General features: G+C 56.2%; 1 protein-coding gene across 1 annotated transcript in view; it reads left to right on the top strand.

The window, feature by feature from the left end:
• The first annotated feature begins 487 nt into the window (after positions 1–487).
• Positions 488–25,338, top strand: part of PRRX2 (paired related homeobox 2) — a 50,330-nt gene continuing 25,479 nt past the window's right edge. The window contains exon 1 of the mRNA XM_065928270.1: positions 488–971. Within this exon, the coding sequence (XP_065784342.1) occupies positions 710–971 (262 nt within the window). The 5' untranslated portion in view covers positions 488–709. The remainder of the gene's footprint in view (positions 972–25,338) is intronic.

Below are 25,338 nucleotides of genomic sequence, written 5' to 3'. Positions count from 1 at the left end.
CAGAGAACCTGGTGCAAGGTGGTGTGAACCAGGCAGACCCAGGACTCTCATCCGTCTGGGCAGGGACGGCAGCATTAGGGTGCATGGGGGTAAAGGTGGGTTGGAAGTTTCACATCTTCCGTGGAATCCGTCTCCCCCAGAGTCGCTCCCCCAGTCTCCTGCGGAGGAATTTGTAAATGGAAGAGGGGCTGCTAATCCCTCCACCGTCACCTCCCCAGACACTTGTTGGGGGATTAAAAAAAGAGAGAGAGACACATACCCAAACACTGAACTTTCCCATTCCTCCAAATGCGGGTGGGGACGCTGAAAGAAGGACACCCCTATCTTCTCCCCCCCTCCCCGCCCCCAGCCTCCAGCCGGCCTGGCGCGGGACCCCCTCCCTCCCGCAGCCGGAGCGGTGGGGGCGGGCGAGGCGAGGAGAAGGGGGAGGAGGAGAGGCAGGGGGCGAGGTCTGCTTCAAGAAGGGGCGTGTGGCCGGAGGAGCTCGCGTCGGAGCAACTTGGGAGCGAGCGAGGCGGCAGAGAAGGGGAGGGAAGAAAGTTGGTTTCCCCCGACGTCAGCGCCGGGCGGGCCGCGGAGCCAGGAGGCGGCCGGGAGCGGGGCCGAGCGCGGGGCGGCCGGGGCGCGCTCGCTCCGACCCGCGCCTGCCACCCGCGCCTCGGACCCGCGCCCACCACCGCCGCCGACGACCCCGGGGCGGCCCGCGGGCATGGACAGCGCGGCCGGCCCCGCCTTCGCCCCGGACAAGCCGGCGCTAGGCCCGGGGCCGCCGCCGCCGCCGCCCGCGCTGGGGCCGGGCGACTGCGCCCAGGCGCGCAAGAACTTCACGGTCAGCCACCTCCTGGACCTGGAGGAGGTGGCGGCGGCCGGGCGGTTGGCGGCGCGCCCCGCGCCCAGGGCCGAGGCGCGGGAGGGCACGGCGCGCGAGCCGTCCGGGGGCAGCAGCGGCAGCGAGGCGGCGCCGCAGGACGGTGAGTGCGCGGGGCCGGGGCCGGGGCCGGGGCGCGCGGCCGGGCGCGGGGCCGGGGGTGCGGGGCCAGAGGCTCGTGGGCCCGAAGGGGCGAGCGCGGGACCGGCGACGGATGCGGGGGCGCTGGCTCCGCCGGACCCCGGCCCGGGAAGGAGGCGCCGCGGCGGGACCTCCGGGGGTGCGGGCGCTGGGCGCCGCCTCCCGAGCGGCTGGCGTGGCCGCAGCCGCCGCCGCCGCCCTCGCTGAGGTTGTTTGTCGGCGATGGACGGGACGGGAGTTGTCGGCTGGGGGAGGCCAGATCCACCTCCTGTGCTTGGGAGCACAGGGCGCCGCGCTGCCTTATGCCCTGCCCCGGGAGGCGCCCCTCGAGCCCCCCACTCCCAAACAGCCTGGGAGAAGTGGGTGCGATTATTGCTGGGGAAACTGAGGCTTCCGAGTGGGGCGAGGAGACCTCTGCCCCGTTCTCCTCCGGGACACCAACCCAGCGACTGCCAGGCTTTTGTAAGAAGGGTGCCCTGCCCGGGGTGGATGCTGCCCTCCCCCTCCAGTTTGCCCCCGCTGCTAGCAGCTCCCTAGGGGGAGCGGCCCAGCCCTGAAAAGCCAGCTAGGCCTCTCTTCCCCTGCCGAGGTTAAAGGTCATCAGGAAGGGGCTTTAAAAACAAACAACCCACCCAAGTGGCTTTTTTTTTTTTCTTCAAAAAGTCACAGAGGACTGCAGGGTCCTGAGCCCTTGGTAAGAAGGGGGGAGTGGCTGGAAGAGGAGAAGATGAAGATAAAGCAAAGATCCTGGCCCAGGAGAGTTTGCTGGAGGGAGTAGGAGGGCTGGAGTCCGCATTGCTCACCCCAGGCCCTGGAAAGGGGTGTGGGGGTCCTCTGAGACCACTGCCCGCTCTGGGGGGCAGGCAGACCTGCTGGAGACTCTGGGCCCTTTAAGAGTCACCCACTTGACTCCAGAAGCATTCCCACCTGTCCCTGGGGTCCCCAGCATCCTGCGCCAGCCTCCGGAGTCTCCAGGGAGGCCTGGGTGGCTGCATACCCCAGTTTTCAGATGAAAGGAGATGCAGGAAAAGGTGAGCGACAGCAGCCTTGTCGGAAGCCTTGTGCGGGAGCCTGGGTGTACCCGAGAGGGACGGCTGACACACACCTTACTCACGGCGCCGCTCAGAGGGCGCCCGCCTGGCGCCAGCCGCGTGCCATGACCTCCAAGGCCTTCCCAGTGGCGTCCGCCCACCTCTCGCCAGCCCCTCTGGCCTCTGTTCACCCACCCAGGGGATCAGGAAGCAGGCTGACCCCCTCCTGGGAGCTGGGGTTTCCCTGGTGGAAAGATGGGTGGTGTCTGGTTTGGGCCAAGAGAAAAGTGGGGTACCCTTTTCTGGTGTTGGGTGGCTCCTGCCAGCCGGTGTTTGAGGTCGTCGGGTCTCCCACTGGCTCTGAGCCGGCTCCCCCGCAGGACAGAGGGGAGGTCTCCGAGTTTCCCCTGAGGCATGGGGGACCCCTGGGGACTGGGGACAGAAGGAGGAGCAAATTGAAGAAAGGAGGGAAAGGAGAAGGGCGGAGTGCAGGTAGGATGGGGAGAGAAGGATGCAGGCCCGGGGTCGGTGGGGGGGGGGGGGGCGGTGTTGGTCCTCAAGTCCTGGCCGCCGTGGGTGTGGGCTTCTGCCCTGGCCATGGCCGTGGGGATGGACAGGAGATGGCCCTGCTTCTCCTGATCACAGGCTTGAAGGGCTCCAAGTAGGGGGCTTTTCTGGGGGAGTCCCAGAATAGCTGGGGTCACAAGTGCTCGGCCTGGGCCCCTGGCAGCCCCCAAGCCGCCGGGCCTCCCCAGCAACCCCCCTGGGATCGTGTCTCCCCCACAGAGGGTCCAGGAGCCCTTTCTCTTCTGCACATGGGGAATTCCCAGGTACTGGGGACAGAGGACCCCCCGGGTGTGGGGTCAGGTGGGACAGGGCTGAGGGTGGTGGTCAGTCTGCCCCCAGAGGTGGGCATCTCCTTCCATCACTGTGAGGGACTGGGGGCCACCGGCAGAGTCAGGGCCAGGCTCAAGGAGCCCCCCCTCCCGCCCCCAGACCTCAGCTCCATCGTCCCAGCCCTCAGCCCTTGGGGACATTTTCTCCAGGCCTCAACAGACAAATGGAAGCCCAACGTGGACACTACAGAGAGTTCCTGAAGCTCAAAAACCTAGCTTAAAGAATTCTCTGTTTGAGATTCCATCTTTCCTAGCTCACTTTTGGTGTTAAAACACACTTTCTTTCATGAAACAAGGATAATGACTGGAGATGGTTTTATTTTAATGTCCTTACTTGGCAAAATTAAAAGGAGGTAACCCTATACTCATTCCTCAGACTGAAAACAAATCTCTAGGCCATGAAACCCAAATGTTTTATGTCGAGTCAAGCAGCTCCCCAAGGCCAACTGGGCACATTCCAGCGGTGCCCGCTGCCAGGCGGCAGGGGGGGCAGGGCTGGAGGCGCTCTGGGGCAGCCCCCAGGCCTGGGAGAGAGAACCCCTTGGCTTGCTCGGGGGCCCAGACCCCTGAGCAGGAAGGTGGATGGAGGAGAGGCTGGCATCCTGCCCTCCTCCCCTCCTTCCTCATTCTAGCAGGTGCCCCCTCCCACTGCGTCTGGATCCCCAACTCCTGAAGTCTCCAAAGGTGGAGGAGAAGGGACCTTTCATCCCCATCCTGATGAGCCCAGCCCGCGTCACTGGGCCCCTTTAATAAGCGGGCAACCAAACCTCAGGGTGCTGGGACTCTGGTCCCCAGGCCAGCAGCCATGGGCTCTCGGCTGTGGCTTTATCCTCCAGTCCTGGACCCCGAGGGAGTCCTGGCCCCTCGCTTAGGATTTGGACACGCTTGGAAGTAGGTTTTTCTTGTGGCTTCTGGAGATGTTTCCAGATCCAAAGGCAGCAACTGAAACCAGAGACATGCATGCATGCTCGGTCGCTTAGTTGGGTCCAACTCTCTTCAGACCCATGGACTGTAGCCCTCCAGGCTCCTCTGTCCCTGGGATTCTCCAGGCAAGAATACTGGAGTGGGTTGCCATGCCCTCCTCCAGGGGATCTTTCCCACCCAGGGATCGAACCTGCATCTCCAGCATTGTCAGGCAAATTCTTCACCACTGTGCCACCTGGGAAGCCCATGAAGAAATGGGGTGACCCTTATTAGAAAAATAAAGGTTAATGCGGAAACCAATGAGATAGAAAATTGATGTATTTTCAACCTGTCGGGTTAGCAGTCTCAAAATTTTTTGAATAGATTTTTCAATCTTTAGTTTTCACAAAGTCATCAGTAGATCTAGCCTATTCTTGCCAGTGATTTCCCCGGACCAGGCTCCCCCTGGAACTGACCAGGAAGGTTGTGGCTTCGCCGGTGACTCAGAGCAAACTGGGGTCTCGGGTTCCTCCCAAGTCAAACGCTGAGGTCTGGGCCGGGGCTCCGAGCTATGCCAAGCACGTTAGGAAAATAAACTCTCGTTTGCTGCCTTCGCAGTGACTTACAACAAAAGAAACCACATTAATAACTGAGATTTTCCTTAAAACATTCCCTCCTGTGGGCAGGGTGGAAACAGGAATGCGGACGCACTGAAAATAAACGAAACCCCTGGAGCCAAGCAGGGATGAAGCCCGCAACCAGGGAGGCTGCCTGGCCCCAGTGGGGCTGCGACCTGTTTAGGAAAAATGCCTGGACCCAGTGGGTTCCCTTCCCAGAGATTCAGGTGGGGGCCTTGGAGCCTGAGGGCACAGGCCGAGCCAGGGTGGGCTGGGGCCGTGGGCCGGGGATTTGGGCTCCCCTCACGGACCTATTCTCTGAGTCACCTCTGTTGATGCGCGACAGGAAGCCAAGGACACGCCTGGCTTGGGTGGGCACCTCCCTTTCCCAGTGGTGGCGGGCAAGGCCAAGTATCTGAGTGGGACGCCTGAAGGGACCCCTGAGTTTGAGAGATGGGCCAACTGGCCTTTCATTTTTGGATTTTTCTTGTGGTCAGATACATCTACCATGGTTTACCGTTTCAGTCGTTTTGAAGCGTCAAGTTCAACGGCGTGAAGTTCATTCACATCCTTGTACCACCATCCTCACCATCCAGCTCCAAAACTTTCTCCATCTTCCCCAGCTGAAACTTTGCCCCCCATTGAGCACTAACTCCCCATCCGCCCGCCCCCAGCCCTTGGCAACCACGGTTTTCTGTCTCTATGAATTAGACCACCCTCGGGACCTCATCGATGTGGAATCATGCAGTACTTGTCCTTCTGTTGCCTAGCTTATTTCACTTAGCATAATGTTCTCAAGATGTGTACATGATGTAGCAGGTGTTAGAATTTCTTTCCTTTTTAAAGTTAAATAATATTCCACCGTGTTAAAAATTGTCCACATTTTATTTCCCCACTCATCCATTGGTGGACACTCGGGTTGCTTCTGCCATTGGGCTATTGTGAGTGATACTGTTATGAACATGGGTGTGTGTCCCTGCTTTCAGTTCTTTGGGGAGCCAGGAGTGGAATTCTATGTTGAGTGTTTTGAGAACCGCCGTACTGTTTTCCACATCTGACGTTTTAGCCAGCCTCCCTCTAACTGGCTCTGAAAGGTGGCAGCGGCAGCCTCTGAGGCCGTGGAGAAGGGGGATGGGGGTGGTACCAGGTGCCAGCCTGCGAGACGGGGCGGGGCGGGTAGACGATAAAGACAAATGGATTTCTTCAGAACCAGCCTTTTAAAGACAGGCCTGCTTTTCTTCCTCCCCTTCCTTCCTTTCCCTCCATCCATTTCCTTCAGGGTCACGGGTGGGGAGACAGAGCGATCCGCCGTGAATGAGCCCGGGAAGAGGGCGGTCGGGACACCTGGGTCCGGCTCCTGGCTTTGGCTCGCCTCTCCGTGTGTGACCTCAGGGCCGCCCCATCCCTTCTCCAGGCCCCAACCTGAAGGATGGGAGGCAGCATCCAGGTGTCTGCGGGGCGCCTCCTGTCTCTCCTCCGTGATTCGATCTGGGCTGAGAAGCTGCCCTGGGATGGGCCCATCTCCCCAGGGAGGTGGTGCTTCTGAGGCCTGGGTCCTGGCTGAGCCTGGACCCCCCAGGCAGGTGAGAGCCTTCCTCAGCACATGCCCAGGAGCAGGGAGACAGGAGAGCTGAGAGCTGAGAGCCCAGGGCATTCAGTCTGAGAACGGCTGGGCACGTGGTAGGAGGGGCCCAGGATCTACATGCAGGACCTGCAGGATCTGCATCTCTGGCTTTTCGTCAGCAGGGAGGACTCTGGCTAGTTTGTGCACTGCCCCTGGTTCCAGGGTGGTCTTGCTGCTCTGTTTAACAAGTCATCTGAGTGGAGCTTGCAGGCCTGGCATGGGGGCCTGGGACCACCGGACACTCCCACGGGGTCCTTCCCTGTGAACAGAAGCTCAACAGGGCAGGAGCTTCCACTGTTCCCTTCCAGAAGACTCCAGAAAAGTGACTTTGCAGCAGTCGTGGCAATGCCTGCTGGCCCCCTTGAGGCCCGGGAAGCTCCCTGGGGCTCAGTGTTGCTATCTGTGAAATGGGGGTGATGGACAGTGATGTCCCTTATAGGGTGTGGGAGACCATGCCTGTAGCATAGTAGGTGCTTGATAAAGGGCCTCCTTTACAGCTCATGGAGATGCTCACTGTGAGTCAGGACGGGCTAGTGGTTGCCATTCCTGTTACAGGGGCCACCCAGAGAGCCACGGTGACCTGCCTGAGGTCTCCCGGCTGGGGAGGGCGGGGTGGGCTTTATTTTGTCCAGGCCTCCCTCCCCGGCGCAGCGCAGCATTTGGGCCGCAGGAGTGGGGCAGGGGAAGCCCTACCTGGTTGTTGGGGAGACTTGAGTTTTGTTCCAGGATTTACAGTGGTCAGGGAGGTCCTGAGGTCCGGCACGGAGTGGGGCGCTGGGCTGATCCTCAGCCGTGTTAGGTTGCTAAGTGGATTTAGACAGGAGGAAGGGTTCTCAATGTCTTGTCCTGGGCAGGGATGTGGGGCCAGCCTGGACAAGGCAAAACTTGGGAGGCCTTCCTGCTGTGCCAGACCCAGAGTGCAGGGGCTCATCTCAGGTGGGAGATTAGAACTTTGGGAGTGATTTAAGGAGCCAGTGCTGCCCTGAACACATCCTACAAGCGGAGATTTGGTGTTGGAACCTGAGCAGGGTAGCGCCCTGGGGCTAGAGGCCGTGGGAGTGGGGAGGAAGGCAGACACCTCTGATGGCACGTGGTGAGGGTGACCGGTTACTCACTGTTTGCTGGCCACGGGCACCCCTGTGCTTCACCCTTTATTGTCTTCCCACCAACCAGAAGCGGGTCCTTTTATTATCCCCATTTTATGGAGAGAGAAACTGAGGCTCAGAGAAGCTGAGTGGTTGCCAAGGTCACACAAATGAATATGGAATTCCGGCCCAGGCCTGTCCCCAAACCCCTGCCCTCTACTTCTCGCTGAAGCCACCCCTGGCGCCCCCAGAATGCTGGGTGCTCTGAGCAGGGATGTCCACTCCCAGGCTGGTGTGGGCTGCGTTCAGGGGACCATGAGGCAGCTGGGGGAGGGGTCTTCTCCACATCCTCAGCAGTGTGACCTGGGCCCCAGGGTGGGGGGTGGGGAGAGGCGGGTCAGGCCTGGCAGTGTGGGGACCATCTAGCTTGGCCGGGGGTTTTGGAAGGTATGAGAGTGAGTGGAAGTCCTGCCCAGAAGCGTCCAGAATGGCCTCATGGACACGGGAGAGCTGTGGAGGGTCCCTGACTGAGGAACATCAATAGGACTTCTTCTCTAGTCTACCCCCAGCTCCCATATTCACCCATTCATTCACTCACTCACTGTATTCAGCAATTATCTTCTGATCACCAACTATGTGTCTCGCCTTGAGCTTCTACCAGCTGCCTAAACTTTCAGATCTCAAGCCCTAGTGAGAATTTCCAGGTACTTCAAAGAACTGGCATAGAGTGGGGCAGTTTTAGAAGCTGCCAAGAGGGACTTCCCTGGCCATCCAGTGGTTAACACTCCATGCTTCCACGGTAGGGAGTACGAGTTGAATCTCTGGATGCGATGCCAGGTGGCATGGCCAAAAAATTAAAAATAAATATAAAAAAATTTTTTAAGTGGCCAAGAAAAGCCATTTACTGACAACTGCCATCTTGTTGCCCCCATCCATTTATCCAAGCAAGAACCTCTCAGCACCTTCATCTCAGAGTCGAGAATGGTCCTCAAAACAGCCTTAGTTTGGCTTAACCAAAAAGCTTGCAAGTTGCCCCTATTTTTCTCATTTTGCGGTAGGTCGGTGATAACTCTGGCTGGCGTTTGGGAACCGCATGGTGGCTTTCCCAGACTCACAGACACAGAGATACACACCACCCGCCCCAACACACACAACCACCACACCCAAACCCGCTCACTCACTCCCACACACATACACCGTCACACACACACACACCGTCACACACACACACACAAATACACTTGCACCCACACCCACCCTCACACCCCCCATCCCGAAGGCTCCAGCCTGGCCCAAATGATCGGGTCCAGGCTCTTGACGGCCAGGGTGGCCGCGGGGCGCTGGTGGGCAGACCAGCAGCCAGATTGCAGCCAGATCGCGCCTGGACAGGGCCGGGGGTTAAGTGCCTCTTGCGAGGTGCTGAGTAGAAAGACACCGTGGGAGCTTCCTGTTTAGACAGAGTCAGGGAAAGTGGTCTCAGCAGGCGCCCATGCTGAGCAGATGCAGGGGTGCCTGGTGGTCCTCAAGGGCAAGGCGGGCAGGGTGCTCCCCGCCCAGAGGGAGCCGAGCTGCTGCTAGCAAGAGGCCGTGCCTCCCCGGGAGCGAGGGAATGTCCAGGTGTCCTGGGAATGGAGGTCGCTGAATATGTGACCCTGATGCTCAGGCTGGGCCCTCCACTCCCGCCAACCAGACCCCTTGCCCCGTGTCCCTTCCACATGTGGGAAGCCGCTTGCTCCCAGCCCGGCTCCGAGGGGCCCCCGTGATGACAGGACGCCGTCCACCTGGGGCCCTTTACGGCTAATGATCTCTTTTATTGCATCCTAAAAGTGAAGCCGGCTCTGGAAGACATTACTTTGGGTCCCTCTTGGTGATCCTTTCTGCTTTCTCGTGCTTGGGAGGTGCAGCCGGGACCTTCCAGTCGGGGGGCAGAGGCAGTGGGGACCTTGGAAGGACGCTGGGGCAATAGTTGCAGAGGAGTCGAGAAGCTGGCACCTGGCGGCCTGAGGATGGGTGGCGGGGCTGTTGTGGTCTTTGGAGAAGGTTCCGGGTTGGGGGCGGGGAGGTCAGGGCAGTGAGAGCAGGACGCCCGGGGCGACAAGACCTGGAAGCTTCCCAAAGGCTTTCCCACCCAGAGCTGAGCGAGCACCTCCCTCAAGCTGAGCGAGCTCCTTAAGGCGAGGGTATGTCACCTCCTGCGCTGCGGCTGCCCAGGAGGCAGGAGGAGAAGGACAAAGAGTCGGGAGCTGGGACCTGCCCGGCCCTAGAACCCGGCACACGCCCTGACGCTGCGCGCCTCAGTGTCCCTAGTGAGGGGGTCGGACCTTCTGCTTGTCAACGTGTGGGCCCGGGAATCACTGCATTCGGATCACCCTGGGAGGGAGTGAAGTGCATGTTCCCAGGTCCCAGCCCATGGAAGGAAACCCTCTGGAGCCTGGACCCGGCTCTGCGTTTGGCACAGTCCTGGTCATTGTGGGGCTTCCCAGGTGGCTCGGTGGTAAAGAATCTGCCTGCCAGTGCAGGAGAATCGGGTTCTATTCCTGGGTCGCGGAGGGCTTGGCAACCCACTCCAGGATTCTTGCCTGGGAAATCCCACGGACAGAGGAGCCTGGCGGGGCTACAGTCCAGGGGGTCGCAAAGAGTCGGACATGACTGAGCGATTAAACAACAGCTAGTCATTTTTATAGGCATCAAAGCGTAGGCACTGCTGTGCTCTCGGAAGCTCCTTCTAGGACTAACTCTTGCCCCTCTGTTATCCTCCTCAGTTTGCCTGAGGGGATAATGGTCCTCTCGTGGGAGGATGGAGAGGTCCAGGGAAGACTGGCATCGTTTGAAAGCATCTAGAAGGGGCCAGTATGGGGGGGTGGTGTTTGCTGCTCCAAGGCCCAGCCCAGCCTCCGCCTCCCCAGAGACCTGACTGCACTGGAAGCCGCCCAACTGGGTCTAAGGAAGCATAGTCACTGTTGAGCATCTCCCCACACTCATCAGGCGCCCACTGGGTACCAGCCCAAGGCTCCCCAAGAGCTGGACTGAAGGGGGTGTTCCCACGGCAGAAGATCCTGTCTCTTTCCCTTGAGCATCCCGACTCCCTCTGGCTGCCAGGGTGATGGGGTGGGGGCGGGGGGAGTCAGAAGCCTCTGTTGCTGAGCTGGGGGTCTCTATCACTCGTCACTGGAAAAGCCACCTCCCATCGTCTGGCCGTCTGGCCTGCTCCTCCCTATCCCCCCACCCTCTCTGCCCCTCACAATGCTGCAGGCTTTCCTCACAGGGGTCCGCAGGGTAGGACATCCATGCCCCCAGGAGGGTGACCACCACCCCCGGCGGTTTTGTCGACTGGTCCCCGATCCCGCCTCCCTCCCTGCCTGTCCTTCCACGCCCCCCCCCCCCCCCCCCGCCTCCCACCATTGGCCTCCCCCTCCCAGCTGCCTCTCTTGCCGCGGGCGCAGCCGTTTACATGCCAGAGATGGCGTTATTAAAAATGACATTTAACCAGAGCTAGAATTACCATGCGGATGGCTGCAAACCTCGGAATCAAAGCAGGAGCCGCCGGGCGCGCCTGGCAGGGGCCTCGCGGCCTCCTCTCCCGCCAGAGCTCCGCGCGGGCCTCCCATATAAAACCCCCGCAGAACTCCGAGGTCTTGAAAGCCTGTGCACCTCCTTTCATTAGACTAACAAATAACACGTAACAGAAAACATCTGTGAACAGCAGCCCCTAATGCTCTCAAGATGGTGCCTCGGGCAGCCGGTCCAGCCAGCGGGCAGTCGGCCGTCGTCCGGGGCTCAGGCCCTAGCCACCCCCCACCCTAGGTGGGCAAGGACCCTCGGGAGTGCCTGGCACCCCTCCCCTTCTCTCCTGGGCCTTCCCACCAGCACCCCGTGGGCCTGGGGGCCTCCTTCTCTGCCTCCCCATCCTCCTCCAACCCAATCTTCAGCCCTCTCCTCTTGCAGATGAGAACCAGTAATCTGGGGGTCTCTTTGCAAGGGGATAGTTGCTGCACAGGGCATCTCAGCCATCCACTCAAGGGTCGAGGTAAGGCTGTGTGACCTTAGCAAGTGTCATCTCTCTGAGCATGTTTGTCAGGGGGAGGAGAATTGTGCCCCTTGTGGGGGTTTTAAGGGTTTAGGGAAGTGATGGAAGCAGAATAGCTGATCACGTGAGAAGATCAGAGGAGGCGTCTGCAATTCTCATAATGGTTGGGGAAATTGAGGCTCTGAGCAGTTGCGTGACCCTCCCAAGGGTCCACCGTGGGCGGAGGAGCCGGGGTTTGGAGCCTCAGAGTCTGCACCCTTTTCACGACCCCATGAAGTGTGAAGTGAGGATGTGGTAAGTGAGGGGGACGTCCAGACGTGGATCTGCCACAACCCCTGCCCTCAGGGAATGCCTGGTCTGTGCAGATGGCAGAGGATGGACTCACCTTTGAGAGAGTACAGGCTAGCCCTGCCTTCCCTGAGGTCAGCACCCCCTCCATAGCCCCACCTCTAACCCTGTGGGCTTGGAAGCCAGAGGCCCCTCAAGATGCAAGGTCCTCCCCACGTGGCTGGACACCTGGCCGCCTCCCTAGGACCCTAAGCGCGGTTCTCACAGCTCAAACTGGGTGGGGGCGGGGTGGTGTGCATCCCAGACGAGGGAGGAAAGGCCAGGAAAACATCCCAGAAATGGGAGAAAAGACAAATTGGCCCTTTGTTCCCTATTTCCCTCACGATGAGGCTACAGAAAACAGGTCTTTCCACCTTCCCCCAAAAGACTGTATGTGAAGCTCCATCCCTCCCAGTCCCCTTCCAAGCGATGCCTTGCCATTTGGTTCCCAGAACGCTGGGTGTAATCCACTAATTCACTCACTCATTCGACTGAACTGAACTGATTCATTTATTCATTACCTGCACACATGTGTTGTTTGAGGCATCACTGGACAGGTGAATTGTCACTCAGTCGTGTCCAATTCTTTGTGACCCTATGTACCTCAGCAAACCAGGCTTCCCTGTCCATCACCAACTCCCAGAGCTTGCTCTAACTCATGTCCATTGAGTCAGTGATCCCATCTAACCATCTCATCCTCTGTCTTCCCCTTCTGCTCCTGCCCTCAGTCTTTCTCAGCATCAGGGTCTTTTCCAGTGAGTCAGTTCTTTGCATCAGGTGGCCAAATGATTGGAATTTCAGCTTCAGCATCAGTCCTTCCGATGAATATTCAGGACTGATCTCCTTTAAGATGGACTGGTTGGACCTCCTTGCAGTCCAAGGGACTCTCAAGAGTCTTCTCCAACACCACAGTTCAAAAACATCAATTTTTTGACGCTCAGTTCTCTTTATGGCCAGCTCTCATATCCGTACATGACCGCTGGAAGAACCATAGCTTTGACTATGTGGACCTTTGTCAGCAAAGTGCTGTCTCTGCTTTTTAACTCAGTGTCTGGGTTGGTCATGCTTGTCCCTAACCAGCGAGTGGAGCGCAGAGGCAGGAGCAACCTGATGCCCAGCTCTTTGCCTCTGTCTGGGCCCGAGCTCAGGACTTCACAAGCCGCCTCATGCTGAGCTCTCTCAGCAGCCTCATGAGGCAGGTGTGGTATTGTCCCTGGTGGCTCAGACCGTAAAGAATTCACCTGCCATGCGGGAGATCTAGGTTCAGTCCCTGGTTGGGAAGATTCCCTGGAGAAGGGAGCATCTACCCACTCCAGTATTCTTGCCCGGAGAATCCCAGGGACACAGGAGCCTGGTGGGCTACAGTCCACGGCGTCACAAAGAGTCTGAGCGACTTTCACTACAGATGAAGAGACTGAGGCTCAGGAGAGCCAAATGACTTGCCCGAGGTCACCCAGGAAATATGCTGTGGTCCCCAGAGCCCAGGTTCGATGCCGACCACTCCGTGCTGAGCCCCCAGATGGCCCAAGGGCCACAGTGTCCTCTTTTTAAATATTTAAATATTTATTTCTGGCTGCGCTGGGTCTCCACTGCTGCTCTGGCTTTTCTCGAGTTGCGGTGCTCGGGCTTCTCACTGTGATGACTTCTCTCGGTGCAGAGCACAGACTCTAGGGCTCAGTAGTTGAGGTTTGCGGGCTCTAGAGCACAGACTCAATAGTTGCGGTGTTCGGGTCTTCATTGCTCTGCAGCATGTGGGATCTTCCCGGATCAGGGATCGAACCCATGTCTCCTGCATCGGCAGGTGAATTCTTTACCGCTGAGCCCCCAGGGAAGCCCCACAGTGTCCTCTCCCTGGAGTCAGCACAGCCCCTGCCAGGGAGGGACTGCGCCTCTGGTTTCCTTGGTTCTCACCCCGAAGCTCCACAGTGGCTGCTGCTGCTGCTAAGTCGCTTCAGTCGTGTCCGAATCTTAGCGACCCCATGGACTGCAGCCTACCAGGCTCCTCCATCCGTGGGATTTTCCAGGAGAGAGTACTGGAGTGGGTTGTCATTGCCTTCTTCACCATAGTGGCTGAGATACTGCTTTTCTGGGGACACACCCCCTGTGCAGAGTCCGACCCATACTGCCAGGCCAGAGGGCTTCTGGGCTGTTGTGATGGGGAGTTAGGGGGTGGCTTGGGAGGCCCCCAGCCTTTGGGAATCTCGAGTTTCTGAGAGACATCATGTTCTAATTGGAAGGCCAGCCTCTCCTGCTGAGCCGGCTGCCCTGCCACAAAACCCCCAGGCGAGGAGAGTGTCAGAGCTCGAAGTGGGAAATCGCTGGAGACAAGAAGTAAAAATGAACTACTCTGGTTTCACAGGGAGGGGAAAAAGAAAAGGCCAAGATCTAATGTGGCTGAAAGTGGGGTTGCCGTTTAAAGAAATCTCTTGCCGTTGCAGTGGATTCAAGTTGGGGGCAGATCAGAGCTCCACGGGGAGGAAATGGGGAATGCTTCCCTCCAGCCTCCCTTCCACAAATATTTCTTGCCAGTCCGAGGGTTGGATCCTGGGGTCCCATCAGGAAGCAAAGGGGTGTGATTCCTGCTGTAAAGGAGATGAGGACAGATATTGGGGTCACCTACTTGATCTGGAGGTTCAGGGAAGGTGTCCTGGAGGAAGTGGATTCTCAGAAGGGCTCAAAAGGATGAGTGATGTTAACCAGAAGAAGTTGGGAAGGGTGCTCCAGATGGAGGGAGCAGCAGATACAGAGGCTCAGAGGTGAGAAAGCAATTGGCTGTGAGGTTTCCCTGGCCATCCAGTGATGAGGACTCCGTGTTTCCAGTTCAGGGTTCACAAGTTCGATCCCTGGTCGGGGAACCAAGATTCTGCATGCCGCTCAGCACACCAGAAGAGAGAGAGAAAAGGGCTGTTCCAGGAGCAGAGGAGTGGGAGGGAGCCCCAGGGAGAGGACCAATGAGCAAGGCCTGCTTCAAGATTGGCAGTTTCTGTGTTAGGAGGAGTGGGAATGCTTTCTGTGCCCCTTGTGGGTATTGGGAGTGTGCAGAGCACCCTGGTGGGCCTCGCTGGGCGGGTGTCTCGTCATCTGGGAAGTGAATGGCTAACTTGGGAACACCTCTTGTGTCCTGGCTGCCCAGAGCCTCGTGGGCACCCTATCTCCAAAGGAGCGGACCACAAGCGCTGTCTGTCCCAGCGCAGCTTCTCTCCGAGATCCAAGAACCCGCGTCAGGAAAGGGCGGGTCCAGGAGCCGTCAGAACGCGGGGCAGGGTGTCCCCGTGCCCAGAGTTGGGCTCGCAACTCCATCAGTGGGGCAACTGCACTCATCACAGACCCAACACCAGGGCTTCAGGGATGGCAGTTTCCTTGACAAGATGAGGAAGGTTGGCCCAGGCTGTCTGACTGCAAACCATGCCTTCCAGGCGGAGTGGAGGGAGGGTGGCGTGCTTGTGGCTGAGTCGGGGGCTGGATGCTTGGGGTTCGCTGAATGGCCTTGGAGTGTGTTCACCTTCATCATCTCCGAGACCCCGACAGTCAGGACCATTTATTGTGCACCTGCTGTGCTCAGCCCTCTGTGTAAATCTTCTCATTAATTCCTCCCAGATCTTCCAGGAAGTAGGCAGTCTTATGGCCCCATTTCCCAGATGACGAAGCTGAGGCCCAGAAAGATGGGCTGTGTATGGAGGACATGGGGGCTCCAGGCCTTGGACCCTTGTCTTCAGATGTTCCCCAAACTGCTGACCCAGAGCCCCTGGCTGTGCTCACCCCGACCTCACCCAGCCTTTCTTGGCTTGTTTAAAAAGGGATGGATGAGAGCAGTGAGAGCGCCGGGCAGAGGGTTGGCCAGACAGAAATCAGAACTGCTCCTCGACCCAGGCAGTCAGGCCAGGATCCTGGGACAGGAACCGCCTGCCCCCATTGTTCCCCTGCAGCTTGACAATGACCCAGGCATAGAAGTAGAGAGCTGGCCCCGATGTCCCAGTGAGTCCCCCACCTTCTCAGGGGCAGGACATGCTGCCTGGTTTAGCTGTGGGACTCCAGCTCCAACCTCACCCCCATTTCCTGGATGGTCTTGGGAAAGTGCCTCATTTCTCTGAGCCTCAAATTCCTCATCTGCAAAATGGGCACAATGCCGGTACCTGGGGCCTGGGCCGTTCAGCAGAGTTGATGAAATCAAGCAGGTAGGGGTTCACCTCTGGTCTCCAGGAGGTGTGCAGTAAACATCTATGTGTTTTCTTTCTCATACTCCTTGACATTGGGAAGAAGAAGCAGATGCCCAGTTTAGGACTGTCAATCCCCCTTTTAAAGATAGAAAAACCAAGGTGGGAGAAGTTTCCCAAGACCCTGCAGGAAGAGGAGTCGAGATCAGGAACAGAATTCTTGGTCCCAGGAGCTGACCCCAGTGAACTTTGCTGGCTCTTTAACGATGCTTTCTAAAAAGGAGTCAAGTTATCCAATGCACACCCAGGACCACGAGCCTTCTGCCCCAGCCCTGCCCGGTGACCTGGGGTCCCCTCTCTGGGAGGATGGGGCTTTGCTGCAGACCCAGGCTGACATTCCCCCATGCAGAAAGAACAGCTTGCTTTCTTTTCCATGGTATAAATTGTAACCATGTATAATTTCATGACAAATACCATCTATAAAACACAACACAACTATTTTTATAATGTGGCATTTGAGGTTAAAAATTCAAATTAGAGATTAATTGCAACTTCTAGAGGGTCGGTGGATAAGATGGCTTGCGGAGGAAAACTGAGATATTCAGATACGCTCCTTCGGGAATTACAGATGGGTTCTCACCACATGTCTAGAACATGCATGTGTGCATGCACACACCCACACCCACCCACACACACACTTGCACTCAGCTGATCTCTGGTTTAACGTGTTTGCAATGCTGAGAAAGCTGATCTTGATGCTGGTTCCTTTTTCTGCCCAGGGCTCTGACGTCTAACCGTCTATCAGAAGCAGGTTATGTGATAATCAAGCAGCCCTGAGATTTGCGGGGGCGGATGGCAGGGGGGAAACGCACAGAGCTTGGGGCGCCAAGAAAAGAAGCAAACTAGCGGGTTAACCTCCATCGGGTGCCAGCTCTCAGCTTCTCCCTAAACCCTCCCCTTCCTCCACCCCCTAAAACCAAAACCAGATGGAAATCTAAGTGAAAAGCGGGTCTGTGGACAGGGCAGACAGCGTGGGATGGAGTCCTGATCAGAGGGGAGACAGACAAGCCGGAAGAGCCCCATTCCATTGAGGCCACGGGCGGGGTGTGTCCCCTGTGGCACCCAGGGGCCAGATCGGAGTCCCCTGTGGAAGAATATGGGCCTCCGGAGAGTTCGGTTTGAGGACACTTCTTGGGGATTGTGGGGATCGTGGGCAAATGTTTTTGCTGCTCACTTCCAACTGGAACAGCAGACGTTGGGAGAGGGGGCTGCGCTCTGCAACGCACACTTTCCTCTCCCGCCTTCTCTTGGGTTCTGGCAGGGGGCAGCAGCTCCGGGGGGTCAGCAGTAGCCCAGCAGTCTCCTAATGCACCCAAGGGCCCTAGGGAGAGGAGGGCCAGAGTGGGTCAGCGAGTCAGGCTGAGACCAGTTGACTTCCTGGGCCCGGACCTTCCCCTTTCTGAGCCTCAGTTTCTTCATCTGTCAAATGGGGATAAGGGCCAGTGAGCGATGAGGGTCCAGAGACAGGAAGCCTTGCACGTAGTCCTGGCACGTGGCCAGCTGCTGTTGTCACCGTTAGGGCCATTGCTATTATTAGCAACTTGCAGGCGGTCCCAGAGGGTGAGGGTGTGGGGACCCAGCCACACCCCTGGCAGTTGCTGGTCCCCAGGCTCCTCGCCTCCCCAGCATGCGCATGGGAACTGTCCAACCCAAACTAGCTCCGTATAAGGTGCCAGCTCCCTTGCTGCTCCACCCCCAGCCCCACCCTGGGGTGGGCAGTGTGGGTGGGGCTTGTTTATTCCCCTCATCTTCTGGCAGGTTTGGGGTGAGATGGAGTGGGGAGCGTGTGTGACCACCCTTCTCTCAGCAGCAGCTGTGTCCATCCTGGGGAACTCAGCACTCCCCCCGGGTCTTGCTCACACAGGGGCCCGGGCAGGAGCAGCTCTGGGGAGGGGCTTCCGTCTCTGGCATGGAGACCTCTGAGTATGGCCTCTATTGTTCCCCTTCTCCTCCGGCTGGGCCCGTGCCTGCCGCACCACCTTTAATGTCACTTCTTTGGCAGAAGTCACTCCACCGGGAGCCTTTGCAGGGACGCCCTTCATAGCAGTAATACATCATCTCCCTAAAGAGGCCTGAGCTAACCCCAGAGTGTCCAAGCTCACCCCTTATCTTTAGAGAAGCTATCAGAGGCTCCCCGGCTCAGCATGTATTTCTTGAGCCTATATTTTGTGCTGGCACCGCGCAGATTGCCCATCGCCCCTAGGAGCTTCTCAGTGACAGGAGACAGGCCGTTAACTGATACTGGCACCGTGCCTGCGTGCGTTTGTGTGTGTGTGCGTGTGTGTGTGTGTGTGTGTGCGTGCGCGCTCAGTCACTTCAGTCATGTCCGACTTTGCGACCACATGGACTCTAGCCCGCCAAGCTTCTCTGTCCATGGGCTTTCCCATCAAGAATACTGGAGTGGGTTGCTGTTTCCTTCTCCAGGGGGTCTTCTTGACCCAGGTATCGAACCCAAGTCTCCTGCGTCTCCGGGGTTGGCAGGCGGATAGATTCTACAGATCATTAATTACTAGGTCGGTAATTCGACTAAGTTGAGAAGCACAGAGCATCCGGGGCTCAGAGATAGGAGTCACCATCCCAAGACTGCACGGCCAGCCCAGAGCCCTCTCATCCCCACGCCCCCACTGCCCAAGGCTGTGGCTAACCGGAGCCCCTCTGAACACGCTGCAAAGATCCACATCCCAAATTAATCGGGAGAAGGACCCACGAGCAGCCCACGAGGCAGGAGCAGGGTTGGGAGCAGAGCAGAGAGTTCACAAGTCTAAACGCAGGTCCACAAGTTCCTCCGGTGCAGTACTCACTGCAGACTTGGGGGTGGGGGTTCCCCTAGTGTGTGTGCGGGGCGGGGGTGGGGGCAATCTACTAGTTCTGCCAGGGTCCAGATCTACATGGGCAGCATGCTAGTCGGGATTGGCACCTACAACGGACAGAAAGCTGGCCCAGAGTGGCTTTTGAAAAGCTAAGATAATGTGCAAAACTGAAACCTCCAGGGTGGAACTTCAGGCACGACTCGATCCCGGGCTTAAACAATGGAGCAGCCAGAGTCTGAATCTTGCTGCCACATCGGGTCCCTGCCCACCTCTGAACCAATCACAGCGGCCGCAGAGGAGCTGCGTGCTGATTGGCCAGAGCTGGACTGTGGGGGGGGGGGGGCGGGGGGGCTTCAACCGAACCCCTTGGACCGGGAATGCAGGGAGCTTGCCTCCCGAGCGGTGCTTCTGGATACAACAGAGCTGACATTCACAGGGAAGAGTTCACGAAACTGCGCTAGCCCTGCTTCATGGACTTCACATGTATTACCCACGAGAGTCTAGCTGGGCTCCCTTCCGTATCCGTGCCCCACTCCCATTCCATCGGTCACTCCGGGTCAAATACATTTCATCACAGCCAAGGGTGAGGTGGACGTTGCGTGTCCAGCTGACATGCAGTCATGCGCGGTCCACAGGTCATTAACCATTTGTTAATTGCCCTTCTGCTCGTACTTTGAGGCAATAAGAAATTGTATTTCAGGCGTCCCAAAGATCAGATTTTGAAAAGCACCTGGACCTCAGGCATTGTGGGCCTAAAGGCTAAACTGAGATGGGCTGTGACTCCTTCATTCCTTCATTCATGTATCCATGCAGTGTTTCCTGAGTACCTGCCTTGTGGGCACCGCTATCAACACAGAGGACCCTGGAGAGGGACGGAGGGAAACAGACTGGTGTAGTCCCAGTGAGTTTAGGTCATGCTATTGAAACGTCTGGGGAGGCAGATGGGCCTTTCTGAGTAGTGAGAGGAGAATTCCTACAGGAAGTGGTGCCTAAGCTGAGAGGGGAAGAGTAGATCAGGCTTCGTGGGGAAAGTATTCCAGCCAGAGAGAACAGCATACGCAAAGACAGGAAGTGACAGGTGAGGCTGGTGGGATGTTTGTGGTGGGACAGGGGCTCCTAAGTCTGGGTTCTAGACTCTGATCCTGTGCGTTGGCTCTTCTCCAGGTCAGGACTAGGGTGAGGGGAGTGAGGTACAGAGGGTGCAAACTGTAAGGAGGTGCTGTTGGGCTCGTGTAAGTTCCAGGGGGTTGTGGGGAGGACATATCTGAGGTTGCACCTCCCTCCCTTTGGTTGCCTTCCTGGCAGGGCCAGCTCAGAAAGAGGTCCCTGCTCATCAGGAGATTTGGAATTAGTCTTCACAATCAGCTACCCTTCCTCCACCCGGGGGTCCCTCCCCTCCTCTCTGAGAAAAAAAAAAAAGAAACGAAAAATAAAAACCTCCACCATACTGATTTTTTGAGTAGGGTGCCTTGGTGGGTCTGGTCAGGGGAGGGGGAAGGCTGGGCAGAATGCTAATGAAATCAGAGGTGCCCAGGTGGGGGCCCTGGTTAGGGAAGAATTAGACAAACACACCTAGCCTGCTGCAGACTTGTTTCCATATTTGATTGGTGCTGACTGAGGGACAGCCCCCTGCCGTGCAGCCCCCTGCAGAGGGGGATGGAGGGGGGGTAGAATGAGGGGAGCAGGTTGCTTCTTCAGTCCTGGGAGCCTGAGACATGGGCTGCATTCAGCCTTCAGAGATGCTTCATGGAAGGGAAGGGGCAAAGAGGGGCCCCTGGCTTGGCCGGGAGCTTGGCCTATACCACCCATGCCTGTGGATAGGTGAGGCATACGGAGGGCTGAACAAGTGCTTGTCAGCCACAGAGACACTCGTGGGCCCCGTGTCTTGACCACTTCCCAGGCATCACCCCGTGGAGTCTTCCCCACTATCATGAGTGGCATGCTATGCCAAGTTGCTTCAGTTGTGTCTGACTCTGTGACCCATGGACTGTAGCCCGCCAGACTCCTCTGTCCATGGGATTCTCCAGGCAAGAATCCTGGAGTGGGTTGCCGTGCCCTCCTCCAGGAGATCTTCCCGACCCCGGGATTGAACCCGTGTCTCCTGTGGCTGTTGCACTGCAGGTGGATTCTTTACCACTGAGCCACCGGGGAAGCCCAGTGACATGCTCTACAGACAGGGAAACAGCACAGAGCAGCGCAGTGACCTGCCAGGGTCACAGAATCAGCAGCCTGACTCCCTCCCCTACCCCTTCTTTTTTCCTAGTTTTTGGCAACGCTTTGCGGCATGCAGGATCTTAGTTCCCCAAGCAGGGATCGACCCCCCCGCCCCCTGCAGTGGAAATGTCATGTCTTAACCACTTGACCACGGAGAAAGTCCCTTCCAGCCTCCTTTGTTCACTGCACCTGAGTCCATGCAGCCATGATAAGAACCCACTGGGGATGGCTACTCCTATTTTATCCACCTGAGATGTGGGGAGCATAAAGAGCAGGCCCAGGAGGTAAGAGCAAATAGACACACTCTAGCTCAGATCCCAGTTGGGCAAGCTTGGGCAGGAACACCAGTGCCCTATGCCCGTTTCTCTTTCTGTAAAGCAAGGTAGTGCCAGAATCTGCTGTGCACCGTTACTGAGGGTGGATGGAAAAGGCTTTGAGGGCTTCCCAGGCGGCGCTCGTGGTAAAGAACCCGCCTGCCAATGCGGGAGACAGATGTAAGTTCTATCCCTGGGTTGGGAAGATCCCCTGGAGGAGGGCATGGCAACCCACTCCAGTATTCTTGCCTGGAGAATCCCATGGACAGAGGAGCCTGGTGGGCTACAGTCCGTGGGGTTGCAAAGAGCCTGACATGACTGAGCGACTAACATGTGAGGACTGGAAGGGTCTCATGATGTGAAAGGAGGTTGTCTGACCTAGGCTCCGTGGTGTGGTCACTGAGCATGAGCTGTCCATCTCAGCATCCGTCCCTCCGTCTGGAGCTTCCTCCCCACTCCCTAAACATGTGCAATAGCACATCCATCTCACCTTTCCTCCAAGAAGCACATCAATGTCAGGACAAGGTCTATTTGATGCTGAAGGAGAAAGGCCAGGAAGGCTCCCTAGGCTCACATTTCTTCTGCTCTTTCTACTTCTCTTCAGTTTCTGGTGGCTGAAGACGGTGAAGAATCAGCCTGCAATGCAGGAGACCCAGGTTCGACCCCTCAGTCGGGAGGATGCCCTGGAGAAGGGAATGGCAACCTACTCCAGTATTCTTGCCAGGAGAATTCCATGGACAGAGGAGCCTGGCGGGCACGGTCCATGGGATCACAAAGAGTCAGACAGGACTGAGCAACTAACCCTTCAGTTATACTACGTCCAAAGAGGCACCTGGGAGCTCATAGCCTGGTAGGGTGTGAGACAGAGGACCAAATCCAGAAGCCAGTGTGAGGAGTCTGAAGCAGGCATGCACAAGGGGTTCTGGGGAGGAGGGCTTTTCAAGTGGGGTTCTGTAGGATGAGTAGGAGCCCACTGTTAGTCAGTTCTCACCATGCCACCTGTGTGACTTTGAGCCTAGCACCCCTATCTCATTCATAGAATGGAATGGAAACCCCCTACTCTGCTGAGACTTCCCATAAATTATGAATAAGGAGGGTCTCAGAGAAAAGAGCTAAAGTATACATGAGGCCAGGAATGCTCCATATTGTTGGTTCTTGAGAGGCCCCTGGCTTAGGGATATTGGTCCCACAGCACAAGGAGACACTCCTGTACCACTTTGCACACTCCCATCTCCTCTCTAAAGCCGTCCTCTTTGACGTTTTCCTGCCATTTCCACCCCCAGCTCTTCTCTGAGCCCCCAAAGCACTCACTTCCTGAGTCATAAGCTGCCGGCTCTCGTCTGAATCCTGACACTGCTCCAGCTCACTGATGACTTAGGCAAGTCCCCCTTTTCCCTGAGCCTTGGATCCTCATCTGTAAAAGAGGAGTAAATGCTTATCTCCCAGGGTGGTGCATTTGGCCTGGTGCCCTGCACACAGGAATCGCTCCACGCATGTACACAGGATCCATCATTATTTCCCGTTTTCCCTCCCTGTACCTGGTACTGTGCTTGGCTACCTGAGATATCACCTATGACAGGCCTGGAGGGAGATCTCCATTTGGCACATGAAAAAACTTATTTTGGGTAAGTGGCCTGCAGCTGGGACTTGACTCTAGGCCAGTCTAATAGCCAATGATCATGCACTTGGCATTGTCAGTGTTTCTCAACCCTGACCACGACTGCATGACCTGGAGAACTGTCAGTGAGTCCAGACCCCACCCAAAACCTGTTGAGTCAGACTCTCCAGTCTGGAGGGGTGGGGCTTGGCATTCTTTTTTTTTTTTTTCCAGTTCAGTTCAGTTGCTCAGTCGTGTCCGACTCTTTCTGACCCCATGGACTGCAGCTTGCCAGGCCTCCCTGTCCATCACCAACTCCCAGAGCTTGCTCAAACTCGTGTCCATCGAGTCGATGATGCCATCCAACCATCTCATCCTCTGTCATCCCCTTCTCCTCCTGCCCTCAATTTTTTCCAGCATCAGGATCTTTTCCAATGAGTCAGTTCTTTGTGTCAGGTGGCCAAAGTATTGGAGCTTCAGCTTCAGCATCAGTCCTTTCACTGAATATTCAGGACTGATTTCCTTTAGTATTTTTTTGAATATTTTACTTATTTATTTATTTGGCTGCCCCAGGTCTTAGTTGCAGCATGTAAGATCTTCAGTCTTTCACTGCGGCCTTCAGGATTATTTTGGTTGCAGCAGGCAGAATCTAGTTCCCTGACCTGGGCTCCCTGCATTGGGAGTGCAGAGTCTTAGCCACTGGACCACCAGGGAAGTCCCATTCCTTTTTTAAAAACTCCATCTACGCCACCCCTGAACCCAGCTAGGACTGAGGACCCCAGTTCCAGTTTCTGCCTCCATCCCTCCCACCTTACTCCCCATTTTCTGGGGGGCTGTTAGTCACTACAACGCCTAGTTTGCAGATCAAAAACAGGTTGTGCAGCATGATGCCAGCTCTGACAAAATACGCCTGCACGTGGATAAAGATGGAAAGAAATAGGCAAAACCAAGACCACTTCCCTTAGATGGGCTAGAAATCATAGTGGTGTAGCTAGTGCTGGCTCATGAGAACCAATTGTTAAATTTCCAGAATTTTGGAAGCTGATTGTCAAATACAGATGCTCACAAAAGTTAAAATATATAAACTTACAAATATACAAGTTATATTTAAAACTGGGCTTTCCTGGTGACTCAGACGGTAGAGAATTTGCTGCAATGCTGGAAACCTGGGTTCGATCCCTGGGTTGGGAAGATCCCCTGGAAGAGGACATGGCAACCCACTTCTGTATTCTTGCCTGGAGAATCCCCGTGGACAGAGGAGCCTGGTGGGTTACAGTCCATAGGGTCGCAAAGCACAGCACAGCACATATTTAAAACAAAGGCAATATATACTCAAAACCTACCTCTGTCTAGTGATTTTACTACATTTTACTATTATCTAGGTATGTTCTTGGGATTATTTATATCTAGATAGTGGAAATACTATATACCAGTGTGCCCCTGCACAATTTTACCCTAATTGATGTCACAGTATAGCTAGAAATCGGCTGTGGTAGAAGTATCTATACGCCAGAAATTGGCAAACACTGTAAATTAAGGGTCCCCTTTTTCAGAGAGCCAGTTGTTAAAATATTTACCAGCATGCCATAGGCTATATTTTAATTTTTTATTTTCCTTTTTTCCCTTTTAAGTAGATTTTAAGAGGAATTTCAAGTTCACAGAAAAATTGAGCAGGAAATTCAGAGAGTCCCCACATAGCCTTTGCCCCCATCACACATACACACCCTCCCCACTATCAACATCCCCCACCAGAAAGAAAGTGAAAGTCGCTCAGTTGTGTCCAACTCTTTGTTACCCCATGGCCTGGAATTCCCCAGGCCAGAATACTGGAGTGGGTAGCCTTTCCCTTCTCCAGGGGATCTTCCCAACCCAGGAATCAAACTGGGGTCTCCTGCATTGCAGGCGGATTCTTTACCAACTGAGCCACCAGGGAAGCCGTCTCCCTCCCAAATCCCCCGCCCAGAGTGGTATGTTTGTTATAGTCCATGAGCCTAAATTGACACGTCAAGGGGGCAATGAAGTCCAATGACAGTCACCGTTATAGTATCGTGCAAAATAGTTTCACTGCCCCAAAAATCCTCTATGCTCTGCCTATTCATCCCTCCCCTTTCCCCTGCCCCCAACTCCTGGCAACATCTTATCTTTTCACTCTCTGCATAGTTTTGCCTTTTCCAGAATGTCATGTAGTTTCCAGAATCATACAATATAGAGTCTTTGGAGACTGGCTTCTTTTATTTAGCAATATGCGTTTAAACTTCCCTGGTGACTCAGACGGTAAAGAATCTGCCTGCAATGCAGGAGACCTGGGTTTGATCCCTGGGTTGAAAAGATCCCCTGGAGAAGGGAGTGGCAACCCACTCCAGTATTCTTACCTGAAGAATTTCTTGCCTGGAGAATGCCATGGACAGAGGAGCCTGGCAGGCTACAGTCCATGGGGTTGCAAACAGTCAGACAGGGCTGAGTGACTAACACTTTCACTCATGCATTTAGACCTCCTTCATGTCTTCTCTTAGCTTTATAGATCATTTTTTTTTATTGTTGGATATTATCCCATCATCTGGGTGGACCACTGTTTACTTATCCATTCACATATTGAGGGCATATAGCTGCCTCCAAGTTTTGGCAATTATGAATGAAGCTGCTGTAAACACCTATGTGTAGCTTTTTGTG

This window comes from Muntiacus reevesi, chromosome 3 (genome assembly GCF_963930625.1).
Source record: "Muntiacus reevesi chromosome 3, mMunRee1.1, whole genome shotgun sequence".
Taxonomy (NCBI): Eukaryota; Metazoa; Chordata; class Mammalia; order Artiodactyla; family Cervidae; genus Muntiacus; species Muntiacus reevesi.
This window is presented reverse-complemented; position numbering and strand designations above follow the sequence as displayed.